This window comes from Nansenia antarctica (genome assembly GCF_963989245.1).
Source record: "Nansenia antarctica genome assembly, chromosome: 11".
In the NCBI taxonomy this organism is placed as follows: Eukaryota; Metazoa; Chordata; class Actinopteri; order Argentiniformes; family Microstomatidae; genus Nansenia; species Nansenia antarctica.
In genome coordinates this window covers 9,048,493-9,061,123 of record NC_137681.1, presented here as the reverse complement: position 1 = coordinate 9,061,123, position 12,631 = coordinate 9,048,493, and the positions used below count along the sequence as shown (strand labels likewise).

At 49.2% G+C, this 12,631-nt stretch overlaps 2 protein-coding genes across 2 annotated transcripts in view; both read left to right on the top strand.

Moving 5' to 3' along the window:
- Window positions 1-2,999: 2,999 nt before the first annotated feature.
- On the top strand, window positions 3,000-4,835 carry six3b (SIX homeobox 3b; the record flags this gene model as incomplete). The annotated part of the gene is made up of 2 exons (XM_080541970.1): window positions 3,000-3,712; window positions 4,694-4,835. 2 exons carry the CDS (start codon window positions 3,000-3,002, stop codon window positions 4,833-4,835), a joined length of 855 nt encoding a protein of 284 aa, XP_080398096.1.
- A 3,547-nt stretch (window positions 4,836-8,382) lies between these two features.
- prkcea (protein kinase C, epsilon a) overlaps window positions 8,383-12,631 on the top strand; it is a gene marked incomplete at both ends in the record, with an annotated part of 20,487 nt that continues 16,238 nt past the window's right edge. The window contains one exon of the mRNA XM_080541969.1: window positions 8,383-8,727. Coding sequence (XP_080398095.1) covers window positions 8,383-8,727 — 345 coding nt within the window. The remainder of the gene's footprint in view (window positions 8,728-12,631) is intronic.

The window sequence follows — 12,631 nt, the reverse complement described above, 5'->3', positions numbered from 1 at the left end:
CGCCTTCACCCCGCCTTCACCACTCCATCACCCCACCTTCACCCCGCCTTCACCACTCCTTCACCACGCCTTCACCATGCCTTCACCATGCCTTCACCACTCCTTTCAGCTACTCCCATCAGGCCATCGCTTCAGAGCACCTCTGGCCAAAAAGAGAGCTTACAAAAACTCTTCCATTCCCACTGTAATGTCCTCTTTAAACAAGGCCAAACAGACTGTAACTACTTTTTTAACGCAGCTTTGCACACCTGTTCTTATTTATTTATGGAATTGTTTGTGTTTTAATGCAATTGTATGTGAGGCTTTCATGGGTTGTATGTTTAGCTTGTGAGCCCCCTAACCTAAGACTGTTTTCCATCATTATGTGACATCCATTCTTATGTTCTCCCGCCCCTCCTGGTGTGGTCTGTGAGGCAGAAGGACAGGTATGTGGAATCCCCAGGTGACTTTTCATCTTTTCTATGATCATTTCCTCTGTAGGATGCCATCCAATCCTGGGATAGTGGAGCTCCCCCAACACACACACACACACACACACACACACACACACACACACACACACACACACACACACACACACACACACACACGCTCACGCTCTCACTCAGTACCGGTGGATGATCTCACGCGCGAGCCCTCCAAATGTCGTATCGCCGCTAAGCAGCTTGTGCCGGTAATACCGGTAACGTCTAACATCGGGTATGGAGCCAGTGTAGCGGAAAATCGCACCCAGACCGGAGGGCGTATGTTTCCCTAAGTGGTCTGCCGTTATTATAATCACTATTCTAATTTCTAATATCTATAATTTCAGCGGTAAACCATGCTGCATTCTATCAAACTGAGATTATCATGGCCAACATTACTCTAATAGAGAAGCATATTCAATCAGCATTAACACACTTAGTTATATGAGAGCCATATGCTTGGGACTGTGTCGCCCTTTGTCTGTGTGTGTGTGTGCGTGTGCGTGTGCGTGTGTGTGTGTGTGTGTGTGTGTGTGCGTGCGTGTGTGTGTGTGTGTGTGTGTGTGTGTGTGTGTATGTGTGTGTGTGTGTGTGTCTGTCTGTCTGTCTGTCTGTTAGTCTGTCTGTCACATAATATTATTTATTATTTGATCAACTTTTATGGCCTATAGTAACTTTTTGCGAATGTTGGGGAGTAGCTTCATGTAACATAACTACTGTATTAGTTTAACTAGATGTTACAGTCGCTTGATGGTAGTAACATTTTTCCCCCAAACAAAAAAAGAAATAGGAATTTAACAAAAAGTTCAGCCCCTAGAACTTCAAATGTCCCTACTATTTCCCTTTAGGCCTACTACTGATTCTGGTTCTATTTCTTCCCTCACTGCCCCCCGCCTCCCCAATTTGCGCCACGAACTGATATTTTTTCTTTCTTTCTCTTTCTCTTTTTCAGAGCATTTCAAACACACGCCTTCTGTCACACGGACTGATCATCTGTCAGTCCTGTTTTGGACGAGGTTGCCTAGTTTCGATGTAGTGAACTACTTTACCACTTACTCAAAGTAGCTTTAGTTTAATCTTTTTCAAGGGTAGCTTTGGTGTTTGGTGTTAGCTTTTCAAGTTTTTCCCATGTAAAGCCATTCGTAATTTAATTAAATACATTTTCAGAGTAGCTTCTCCAACACTGCTCCTTGCCTACTTCTGCTGCCTTTTCTGTCATCATCCTCATCATATATACAGTATACGTAGCCTATAGGCTATATATCTCTTTTATCCAAAACGACTTACATTGCAATGAGTGCATACATTTCAGTATACAGATGGTCCAAGCAGGAAACGAACCCACAACCTAAGCATTGTTAGCACCATGCTCTACCAACTGAGCCACAGAGGACCACTAAATGGCATATCATCATCATCATCAAAAGAAGAGATTAGGTGAGGCTGCATTCTCATTTTATGCACCCAAATTGTGGAATGCACTGCCAGTTTACATTAGGGATGCAACCTCAGCAAATATGTTCAAGTCAAGACTAAAAACTCATCTTTTGCCTTTAAATTACTGTATTATTTTCTAAATGTATATTTTAATGTTAGTTGATGAATCTATACATTTGTATATATTATACATGTTGTATATATTATTTTGTTATTTTGTTAAAGCACTTTGAGCTGCAACGTTTGCAGGAAAACTGCTATACAAATAAAGGTTATTATTATTACTATTATTATTACTATTATTATTATTATTATTATTATTATTATCATCATCATCATCATCATCACCACCACCACCATACCCATGTTTCTATTTGTCTGTCCCTTTGTCTCATAAACAATATGGCGGTAAACCAAGCCAACCTCTCAACTCTTTACAACAGAACTGCGGAATTACTTTATGTGCAGCGACCATGCACTTTTAGAATGTGAACGTGAATGTGAAAAAAACCGGTACAACGCAGGCTATCAAAACTGAAGACGGCCAGGGAAAATCGGCCTTCATGGCCGGACCATAATCTCCATTGAACAATTCGAAGCTGTAAATGCTGTTTTGAACCCCTTGTATGATAATCATGTATGTAGGCTATTGCCATAGCTGATCCTTTTCTCTTTTTTTTTTTGCACTGATGCTGATATGTGTAATGTCTTTCAGACCAACTGCCTGAGTGGAGGACAAAGGCTTTAACAGGCCGATACGACAGATGAAAAGGAGAAGACGAGGAAAGTGCATGCTTCCTTCCATAACTCTATAGCCATGAAAGATGAAAAGATGAGGAAAGTGCTTCCATAACTCTACAGCCATGAACCCGTGCGTAAAGGGCGGGCGAGATTGGCACCGACGCTATGACAACCATGCCCCGGCCGCCAGGCGACCAATGAAGACATGGGAACAGGGTCCCATCACCACGCCCCTCAGGTAAGCTTAAGAGAGAGACTCCACCGAATCGGTCACAGTGGGCTACGAAACCGTTACCCGTGAAGCCGCCAGGTCTCTCTGACTATCTCTCCTCCTCTCGGCTATTCTCCGGTAACACCATGGTGTTTAGATCGCCGCTCGAGCTCTTTTCCGTCTCCCGTCTCCTCCTGCCTCATTTCACCGACCACCGGCCCGGCGCGCTCCTGCATCGCGACCACCGATCACCGGAGGAGGGGATCCCCGCGTGCGCTCCCGCGGCCACACTGGGGCATTGTGCATTCTCCGCGGCGCAGGTGGCCAGTGTGTGCGAGACTCTGGAGCAAACCGGAGACATCGAGCGGCTCGCGCGTTTCCTCTGGTCGCTCCCGGTTGCCCCTGCAGGCGCATGCGAGTCTATTGCCGGACACGAATCTGTCCAGCGCGCTCGAGCTGTGGTGGCTTACCACACCGGCAGCTACCGGGAGCTCTACCACATCTTGGAGACGCACCGCTTCACGCACCGTGCTTCCCACGGTAAGCTGCAGGTCATGTGGCTCGAGGCGCACTACCTGGAGGCGGAGAAGCTCCGCGGGCGACCGCTCGGCCCGGTGGACAAGTACCGCGTGCGCAAGAAGTTCCCGTTACCGAGGACCATCTGGGACGGCGAGCAGAAGACGCACTGCTTCAAGGAGCGCACGCGCGGGCTGCTGAGAGAATGGTACCTCCAGGACCCGTACCCGAACCCCGGGAAGAAACGGGAGCTGGCGCGCGCCACCGGGCTCACGCCGACTCAGGTTGGAAACTGGTTCAAGAACCGGAGGCAGAGAGACCGAGCGGCTGCTGCCAAGAACAGGTTAGTCGCTTTATGAATGAATGAATGAATGGTCTTTATTGTCATTAATATAGTACAGGTACCATACAACGAAATTTGGGAGGGGTGGCTCCCCTGGTGCTAGGAAAAAAATACTAAAAACAAGAAGGGAAAAGAGCTGGTTTACATAAATAAAGGCTATATCCACTATCCACTATACTATACTATACTATACTATACAAATAAAACACTGTGCTGTACTCTATGCTATAAATATCTTTAGGCTTTCAACCAAACCCCAATTAGGCCAGACACGACACTGCCATCATTACCTGTCCTGCAGCATGGAACATAGGCCCGTGGTAGCCTGATGATTCCTGCCAAGAATTTTTGTTGAGTACATCTCTGAAAGTTGAGATTTTTGGCGGTGAGGCTAAAAGTCTGTAATTATTAAAGTTTATTTAATTATTTATTTGTGTTTGAAGAGATTATACACATTCAAAGCCGAACAAATTAGTTGAAATGACCTCATTACCTCCTTTTCGGACATGTTAAGTAATTTTGTTGTTGTTGTTGTTGTTGTTGTTATAACTATTTATTTTTTCACATGTTCGAAATAAAGCTTTCATTCATTCATTCATACCTCACACTTACTTAGTACACGTTTGATTCACCGAGGAACTCGCGCGTAAAAAGAAGCGTAAAAGTATACGCGTAAAAAGGGTATACGTAGCCATCGGGTTCCTCGCGAGTAATGCGCGCGCGGGACCGTCTTTTTATCTGTCCCGTTCTTCTCTCTTCACCTGACCTGGACACGTCTCTGTCTCTCTCTCAACGTGTCCATCAACATGTCCATCAACATGTCCATCAATTCGGGTAATCGTGTCTATGCATGTTTGCGCGCAGATGAACACGCGTGGAGAAATGTCATTGTGTGGAGAGAGGGGTTTTAGCTGCTGTGTTGTTATTGTTTTGATATTATTGTTTTTTGTGCTAACTCTGCTTTCTCTCTCTCTCTCTCAGATTGCAGCACCACGGGCCAGGGTCGGGCAGCATGGGCTCTCTGGTCAGGGCCGAGTGCAGCAGCCCGGACGGCAGCGCAGAGCGCGGGGGAGGGGAGACGTTCCTCTCGGTAACGGACAGTGACTCTGACTTCGACATCTGACACTTCAATAACGGAACCAGAGGAGTGTCTGGGCTGCAATACTTTGTGACAACCTCTCTGAGGATGATAATGACACAGATGAGGTTGTTCTCAACGATCGTGGTCAGATACGCGACTCCATCTCTTGTAAAACCAACAACCACTTGTCGTCTTGGTCTTGGAAGAATCCTTTTGGAAATACTGGCACCAGGAGGCATCATCAGAGATATGGACATCTGTCACCTGCGCAAAAGACGCATCCTGTCATGTTCATCGTGTTCAACAAACAATGTCCATTCGCTCCATTTGTATGTGAGTTCGTCTATCTGCGTCTATCTCTCTCTATAATTGCCCTTAAACGAAATTCATTCATTCAAATCTATATTTGTTGTTTTCAAAGTTGAAATAACTAATATTATTAGATGAAATAAATTGTAAAAAAAAGTGTAATTTTATGCAAATAAATTAAATTAATATATTGAATCTCAGTGTGTTTACTTTTATACTGATCTAAGAAGTGTTGGTCCTTATCACTCATAGGCAGTACATACACTATAAAGTGCTAACCTGTTTGCACTAAAAGTGTATCATACACACAGACTTTTTGCGCGTTTAGCCTAGTGGCCTAGGCCTATCTACTGTCCCTAATTGAAGGATGTGTGAGTTTTCCATAGCATTTTTCTGAAGATAGAAATAGAGACTTGTTGTTTTCCATCCCAGCCAATCCTGGATGTGGACTGAAATTAAACTATACACGATTTGAATATCTACTTGCTGAAAGGAATTGAAATCGAGCAGAAATGTCTGCATCTCTCCAAGTTAGTAAAAGTCCATGTGTGTGCTTAGCTTACAGCGCCGCCCAGTGGCGTGTCGTCCGACACGGGGGCCGACGCTTTTCTGCTCCATGTTGACACACAGCCAAACAGCGGCCGCTGTCTTTCATGTGACCTTTTGTTTTATTTTCTCTTTTCTTTCTGTCCTTTATCCCTCTGGTGAAAGCATATGTTTACTGTTGTATGTACTGTCCATGAATTGTTTTGTACACTATAGCTGAATTAAAAAATAACGATATTTCGCCTATAGATATTTTCCAGTCTTTCATATGACGCCATGCATTGCTCTTTGCTTTCTGGCGCAGTATCGCATGCAGCCGATAGATGGCGAGAACAGACTGGGACTGCAACTCTGAATTATAGATGGTTCAAGGGACTGAACTTCATAAACCAAATGTGCACTCAGTTTCATTACCTAAAGCGTTATCAGAACAAAGAGGGTTTATGGGTTCTAATCTACTTTGTGACTCTGCCGCATTCTGTTCCGTGCTTCCCCGGAGGCCTGGGGCTCTGGTACACACCTACGACAACCCATTTCACACGACTGAGCTAAACTGGGCTGAGCTGGGATGTGCTGTGCTGTGCTGTGCGGCCCTGACCTGGTTACACAGCCAGCGAAAGGACAAAGTGAGAAAAAAGATCCAGAACAGGAGGCCTATGCTTCAGGTCGAGTGTGCCCAGTCTGTGCACACACACACAGGCACGCGCACTGCGGCGCACACACACAGGAACGCACACACACAGGCACGCACACACACAGGAACGCACACACACAGGCACACACACAGGCACGCACACACACAGGAACGCACACACACAGGCACACACGCACGCACACACACACACACACACAGGCACGCACACACACACACACACAGGCACGCACACACACACAGGCACGCGCACACACACAGGAACGCACACACACAGGCACGCACACACACAGGAACGCACACACACAGGCACACACGCACGCACACACACACACACACAGGCACGCACACACACACACACACAGGCACGCACACACACACACACACACACACACACACACACACACACACAGACACACACACACAGATTGAAACAGTCACAACTCATATACAGATTGACAGTCGCCATGGTGATACTCTTGTCACTCAGCTCTGCTAACCAATCAGGTATTGGGATGCAGACTGGATGTGTCATTTGCTGAATGAGGGGGTATTGGTTTGTAGGCCTGTGTATGTGTGTGTGTGTGTGTGTGTGTGTGTGTGCGTGTGTGTGTGCGTGCGTGCCTGTGTGTGTGCGTTCCTCTGTGTGTGCGTGAAGTGGGGTCCAGCAATATACACACACACACACACACACACACACACACCCTTTGTGGGCCTCCCCCCCCTGTGTATGTGTGTGTGTGTATGTGTGTGCGTGTGTGTGTGTATGTGTGTGCGTGTGTATGTGTGTGTGTACGACCATGACCATGCATAAGGCAGAGAGACTGACTGATTGTATTGGTTGTCTGGTCTTGACATGGAACACACACTCGCACGCACGCACGCACACGCACACACACACACACACACACACACACACACGCACGCACACACACACGCACACACGCACGCACACGCACGCACACACACACACACGCACACACACACACACGCACGCACGCACGCACGCACACACACACACACACACACACACACACACACACACACACACACAGCCTCTACGCCCCGCGGGTGAATTCCATCCTCTCCCCCCCTCCTCCCGTCTCTGTCCCGCTCGCACAAACACAAACCCACCTCCTCTCCCCAATCTGCACACAGTCACACTCCCCCATCCGGCGCAGGGGGGGGGGGGGGGCACGCGGCGCGGCTGACGCGTTTTGCGCATTTCCTGAAGATCGCGCTCACACGCACGGATTCAGGAGAGGGACGGGAAACGCGAGAGACCACCGCGCACAGAGAGGGACAGAGAGAGAGAGAGGGAGCAGGGCAGGCAGCGTTCTTTCTTCGGGTTGCACAGGACAGAAAAAAACATCCCGACAGAAGACAAATATCGCGTTACCGTGAAATCTCCCGGTGGAGATTAACGAGCTCGAGCCGCGGCACGGGACGGGACGGGGGAACGAACGGTTCCCGGATGGCTAGGCGCGGCGCAGGCTCACGCTCTCCTCTCCCACCCTGACCCACCCGGGGAGAGACAGCCGGGGGAGTCGGTGGTGGTCAGATGATCAGAGCTGGATGCGGTGCAACCCTTTTTCCTTGATGTTCTTATTTCTCTCCTGCGCGACCGCGATCTGTCTCATACACGCTTTGTTTCCGCTATTATAGGGAATTAGGGATCCCGACTGATCTCGCCTCGCGCACGGGACCGGACTGTAAACAAACACCGGGAGAGCTTTGGTGTCGGTGTTGTGTGTGTTGTGTTATCGCTTTATCGCTTCTCCTCTCCGCTCCGTGAATGTTTTAAAAGCTGACGTGTGTGTGTGTGTGTGTGTGTGCCTTATTATAACAGTGTGTTCTAATTTGACTCTATCATGGCTGAGTGTCTGACCGGCCAATGGGACGCTGGGATGTAGCAGAGGCTTTACCGTCCATCTGATGCAGTGACTGTGGCTAGACAGCTAGAGGGGAAAAAAACAAACACCCCACATAGGGGGGGCAGGCAGTCCTATACACACACACACACACACTATCTTTCTCACACTCACACACACACACACACACACACACACACCTCTCCCAACCATGCCTGTGTTCAGTGGTCTGCTGAAGGTGCGTGTGTGTGAGGCGGTGGACCTGAAGCCCACCCCCTGGGCGCTGCGCCATGCCGTGGGGAAGAGTGGCTCCTTCCTGCTGGACCCCTACCTGGCCCTCAACCTGGACCAGAACCGGGTGGGCCAGACCGCCACCAGGACCAAGACCAACAGCCCGGCCTGGCACCAGGAGTTCTGCACGGAGGTGAGGGAGGGCCGGAGTCTGGAGCTGTCCGTCTTCCACGACGCGCCGATCGGATACGACGACTTTGTGGCCAACTGCACCATCCAGCTGGAGGACCTGCTGCAGAACGGGACCAGGCACTTTGAGGACTGGGTATGTGCCTCTGTCTGACCTGTGTGTGTGTGTGTGTCTGTCTGTGTGTGCGTGTGTGTGAGTACGTGTGTGTGTTTGTGCGTGTGTGTATGCGTACGTGTGTGTGTGTGAGTACGTGTGTGTGTGTGTGAGTGTGCATAAGCGCGTGCATAGATGTGTGTGTGTGTGTGTGTGTGTGTGTGTGTATGCACGCTCTTTTGTCCGTGCATGTGTATGTGTGTGTGCTTGTGTGTGTGTTTGTGTGTGTGTGTGTGTGTGTGTGTTTCTCTACCCAAAGTTCACCCTGCGGCAGAGAGAGCACTACCACTGTTTCCAGGGAGGTCCAGACGCCATGGTAGTTAGTCCTACTCTATTATATTATGTCATGTCATGCCAGTCTGCAAGCCCTGCATAATCCCCCTCCATATCTCCTCCTGGTTCTGAAGCTGGGCTGGGCTGGGCTGGGCTGGGGGTCTGTTCAGATGGCTTCTGTTGGGGAGGGGCTTATGAGCTCTTATGTAACCGTGCGCACACACACACACACACACACACACACACACACACACACACACACACCAAGACACACACACAAACACACACACACACACACACACACACACACACACACACAGACACACACAAACACACACACACACACACAAAGACACACACACAAAGACACACACACACAAAGACACACACACACACACAAAGACACACACACACACACACACACACAAAGACACACACACACACACACACACACACACACACACAAAGACACACACACACAAAGACACACACACACACACACACACACACACACACACACACACACACACACACACACACCCCAGGCTGTCCTGCTCTCTCCCCAGTGAGTGTAAGGTCAGAGTGTATGGATCACTCCACTGATTGACCGTACCATTGATCAGCCAGCATGATCAATACATGATGTTCCCCTCTGCTCCCCAACGAACGTCTCTCATCTCTCTCTGACTCCTGCCACTCCCCTTTCATCTCTCTGGCCCCTCCCACCCTCTCAGGCTCCTCCCACCCTCTCTGGCTCCTCCCACCCTCTCTTTCATCTCTCTGACTCCTGCCACTCCCCTTTCATCTCTCTTGCTCCTCCCACCCCCCCTTCATCTCTCTCAGGCTCCTCCCACCACCCCTTCATCTCTCTCAGGCTCCTCCCACCCCCCTTCATCTCTCTCAGGCTCCTCCCACCCTCTCTGGCTCCTCCCACCCTCTCTTTGATCTCTCTGACTCCTCCCACTCTCTCTTTCATCTCTCTCTGACTCCTCCCACTCTCTCTTTGACTCCTCCCACCCTCCCTTTCATCTCTTTCAAGCTCCTCCCACCCTCTCTTTCATCTATCTCTAGCTCCTCCCACTCTCTCTTTCATCTCTCTCTGACTCCTCCCACTCTCTCTTTGACTCCTCCCACCCTCCCTTTCATCTCTTTCAAGCTCCTCCCACCCTCTCTTTCATCTATCTCTAGCTCCTCCCACTCTCTCTTTCATCTCTCTCTGACTCCTCCCACTCTCTCTTTCATCTCTCTCTGACTCCTCCCACTCTCTCTTTCATCTCTCTCTGACTCCTCCCACCCTCTCTTTCATCTCTCTCTGACTCCTCCCACTCTCTCTTTCATCTCTCTATGACTCCTCCCACTCTCTCTTTCATCTCTCTCTGACTCCTCCCACCCTCTCTTTCATCTCTCTAGCTCCTCCCACCCTCTCTTTCATCTCTCTCTGACTCCTCCCACTCTCTCTTTCATCTCTCTCTGACTCCTCCCACTCTCTCTTTCATCTCTCTATGACTCCTCCCACTCTCTCTTTCATCTCTCTCTGACTCCTCCCACCCTCTCTTTCATCTCTCTAGCTCCTCCCACCCTCTCTTTCATCTCTCTATGACTCCTCCCATCTCTCTCTCTCTTTCTCACTCACTCACTCCTCCCTTCCCCTCACACACACACACACACACACACACACACACACACACACACACACACACACACACACACACACACACACACACACACACACACACACATTGTGTGTCCTGACCCTCCAGCTTGGCTGTGGGACACAGAGGGTTAAATTATTCATTTAGGTTTTGATGATGAATTATGTCACTCAGTCATTCAGATCGTCTATGGAGCCTGTCCCCATGGCGATATCACAGCTACCCCCTCCTGGCTGTGCACCTAGAGAGAGAGAGTGATGGGGGGAGGAGGAGGGGAGAAAGATGGCGGAGAGGAAAGAGAGAGAGGGAGGGATGGAGATGGAGAGAGGGGAGCGGGAGTCTTTCAGTGTATTTGGTGTCTGCAGTCTGCAGTATTTGTGTGCGTGTAAAGCTTGGTGGATATGAAGTATGACGTTTTAACGATAGCTATTCGCTAGTTTGTTTCGAGAAAGCTTCTAGAGTTCTCCCTGCCTATTGACTTGACTGAACAAAATCCACTTTTTCAGACGAAAGCCGTCATTTGACAATCACTGCAGCAGCCCCTGAAACACACACACACACACACACACACACACACACACCCACCCACACACATATAGTCATCCAAACACACTTAGTCACACAAACAGTAACACAAACTGTCAAACAGACCGAGGCTGGATTATTACCCAGAGGGCCACAGTCAAAGGCTGCCTCAGGCCCGTTACCGTGGCAGGTTGCCGGGTGCTGACATCATTGGCCACACCCCTTAGTGAGCTGTAGAAGTAGGGCAGACTGGGCTTAAGATGCCCTGGCACACTGTAACTAGGGAGACAAGGAAAGGAAAGACAATCACACACACACACGCGCACACACACACACATACACACATGCACACACACACACACACACACACACACACACATATACACACACCCACACACGATGCACTGGTCAGGGAAGCCAAATCAGGTCAGCGCTGCAGTGTGTGTGTGTGTGTGTGTGTGTGTGTGTGTATGTGCTTATGTGTGTGTGTGTGTGTGTGTGTGCGTATGTGTGTGTGCGTATGTTTGTGTGTGTGTGTGTGTGTGTGTGGGGTTGGTCATCCATGGGCCTAGTGAAAGGGAAGAAATAGGGTGACATTTGAGAACACTTAATCAGCAGGAGAAACTCACACTCTCTCTTTACCCGCTCTCTTTCTCTCTCTAACATGTGTGTGTGTGTGTGTGTGTGTGTGTGTGTGTGTGTGTGTGTGTGTGTGTTTGTGTGTGTGTTTCTTGCTACTCCAATTCCCCAGTGGCTTCTGTGTAAAGTGATCGTGTTCTCTCTTATGAAATACATCCATGCGTGAAAACCACATGTATCTTAATTGATGCCTTATTGTAAGCCTATCCCTCATCCCTCCATTGACTAGGATGGAACTACCCATAACCGACAACAACCCATTATCTCATCACATATCTGTCTGCCACATATGAAGGGGGATGTCTGAATTAAGTCATGTGATCCTTGTGAGGGGGGGCGGGGTCATCTGATATGTTTTTGGAATGTCCAGTGTTCTAATTCTATGACCCCTACTTTCCCATCGCTCAAATGGCCCACAGGCCCTGTCAATCATCCCGGGGGAGGGGCCGACTGGCGGGGGAACCAATCGGACGGCCTGATCGCCCCCAGGGTGGCTGGGTTACATTATTAGCCGTGTCTGATGTTCTATTAAAGATGCATGACTCTTACACTGTCTCACTCGGCAGGGCCACGGTGTGTGTGTATGTGTGTATGTGTGTGTGTGTGTACATGCGCCTGACTGACTGAGAGAGAAAGAGGGAGAGAGAGGGAGAGGGAGGGAGGGAGGGAGGAAGGACACAAAAGGAGGCATGCACGCACATACATACATACAGTACACACACACACACATGCACACACACACACACACACACGTACACGCGCACGCACATGCATTGCACACACACACACACACACAC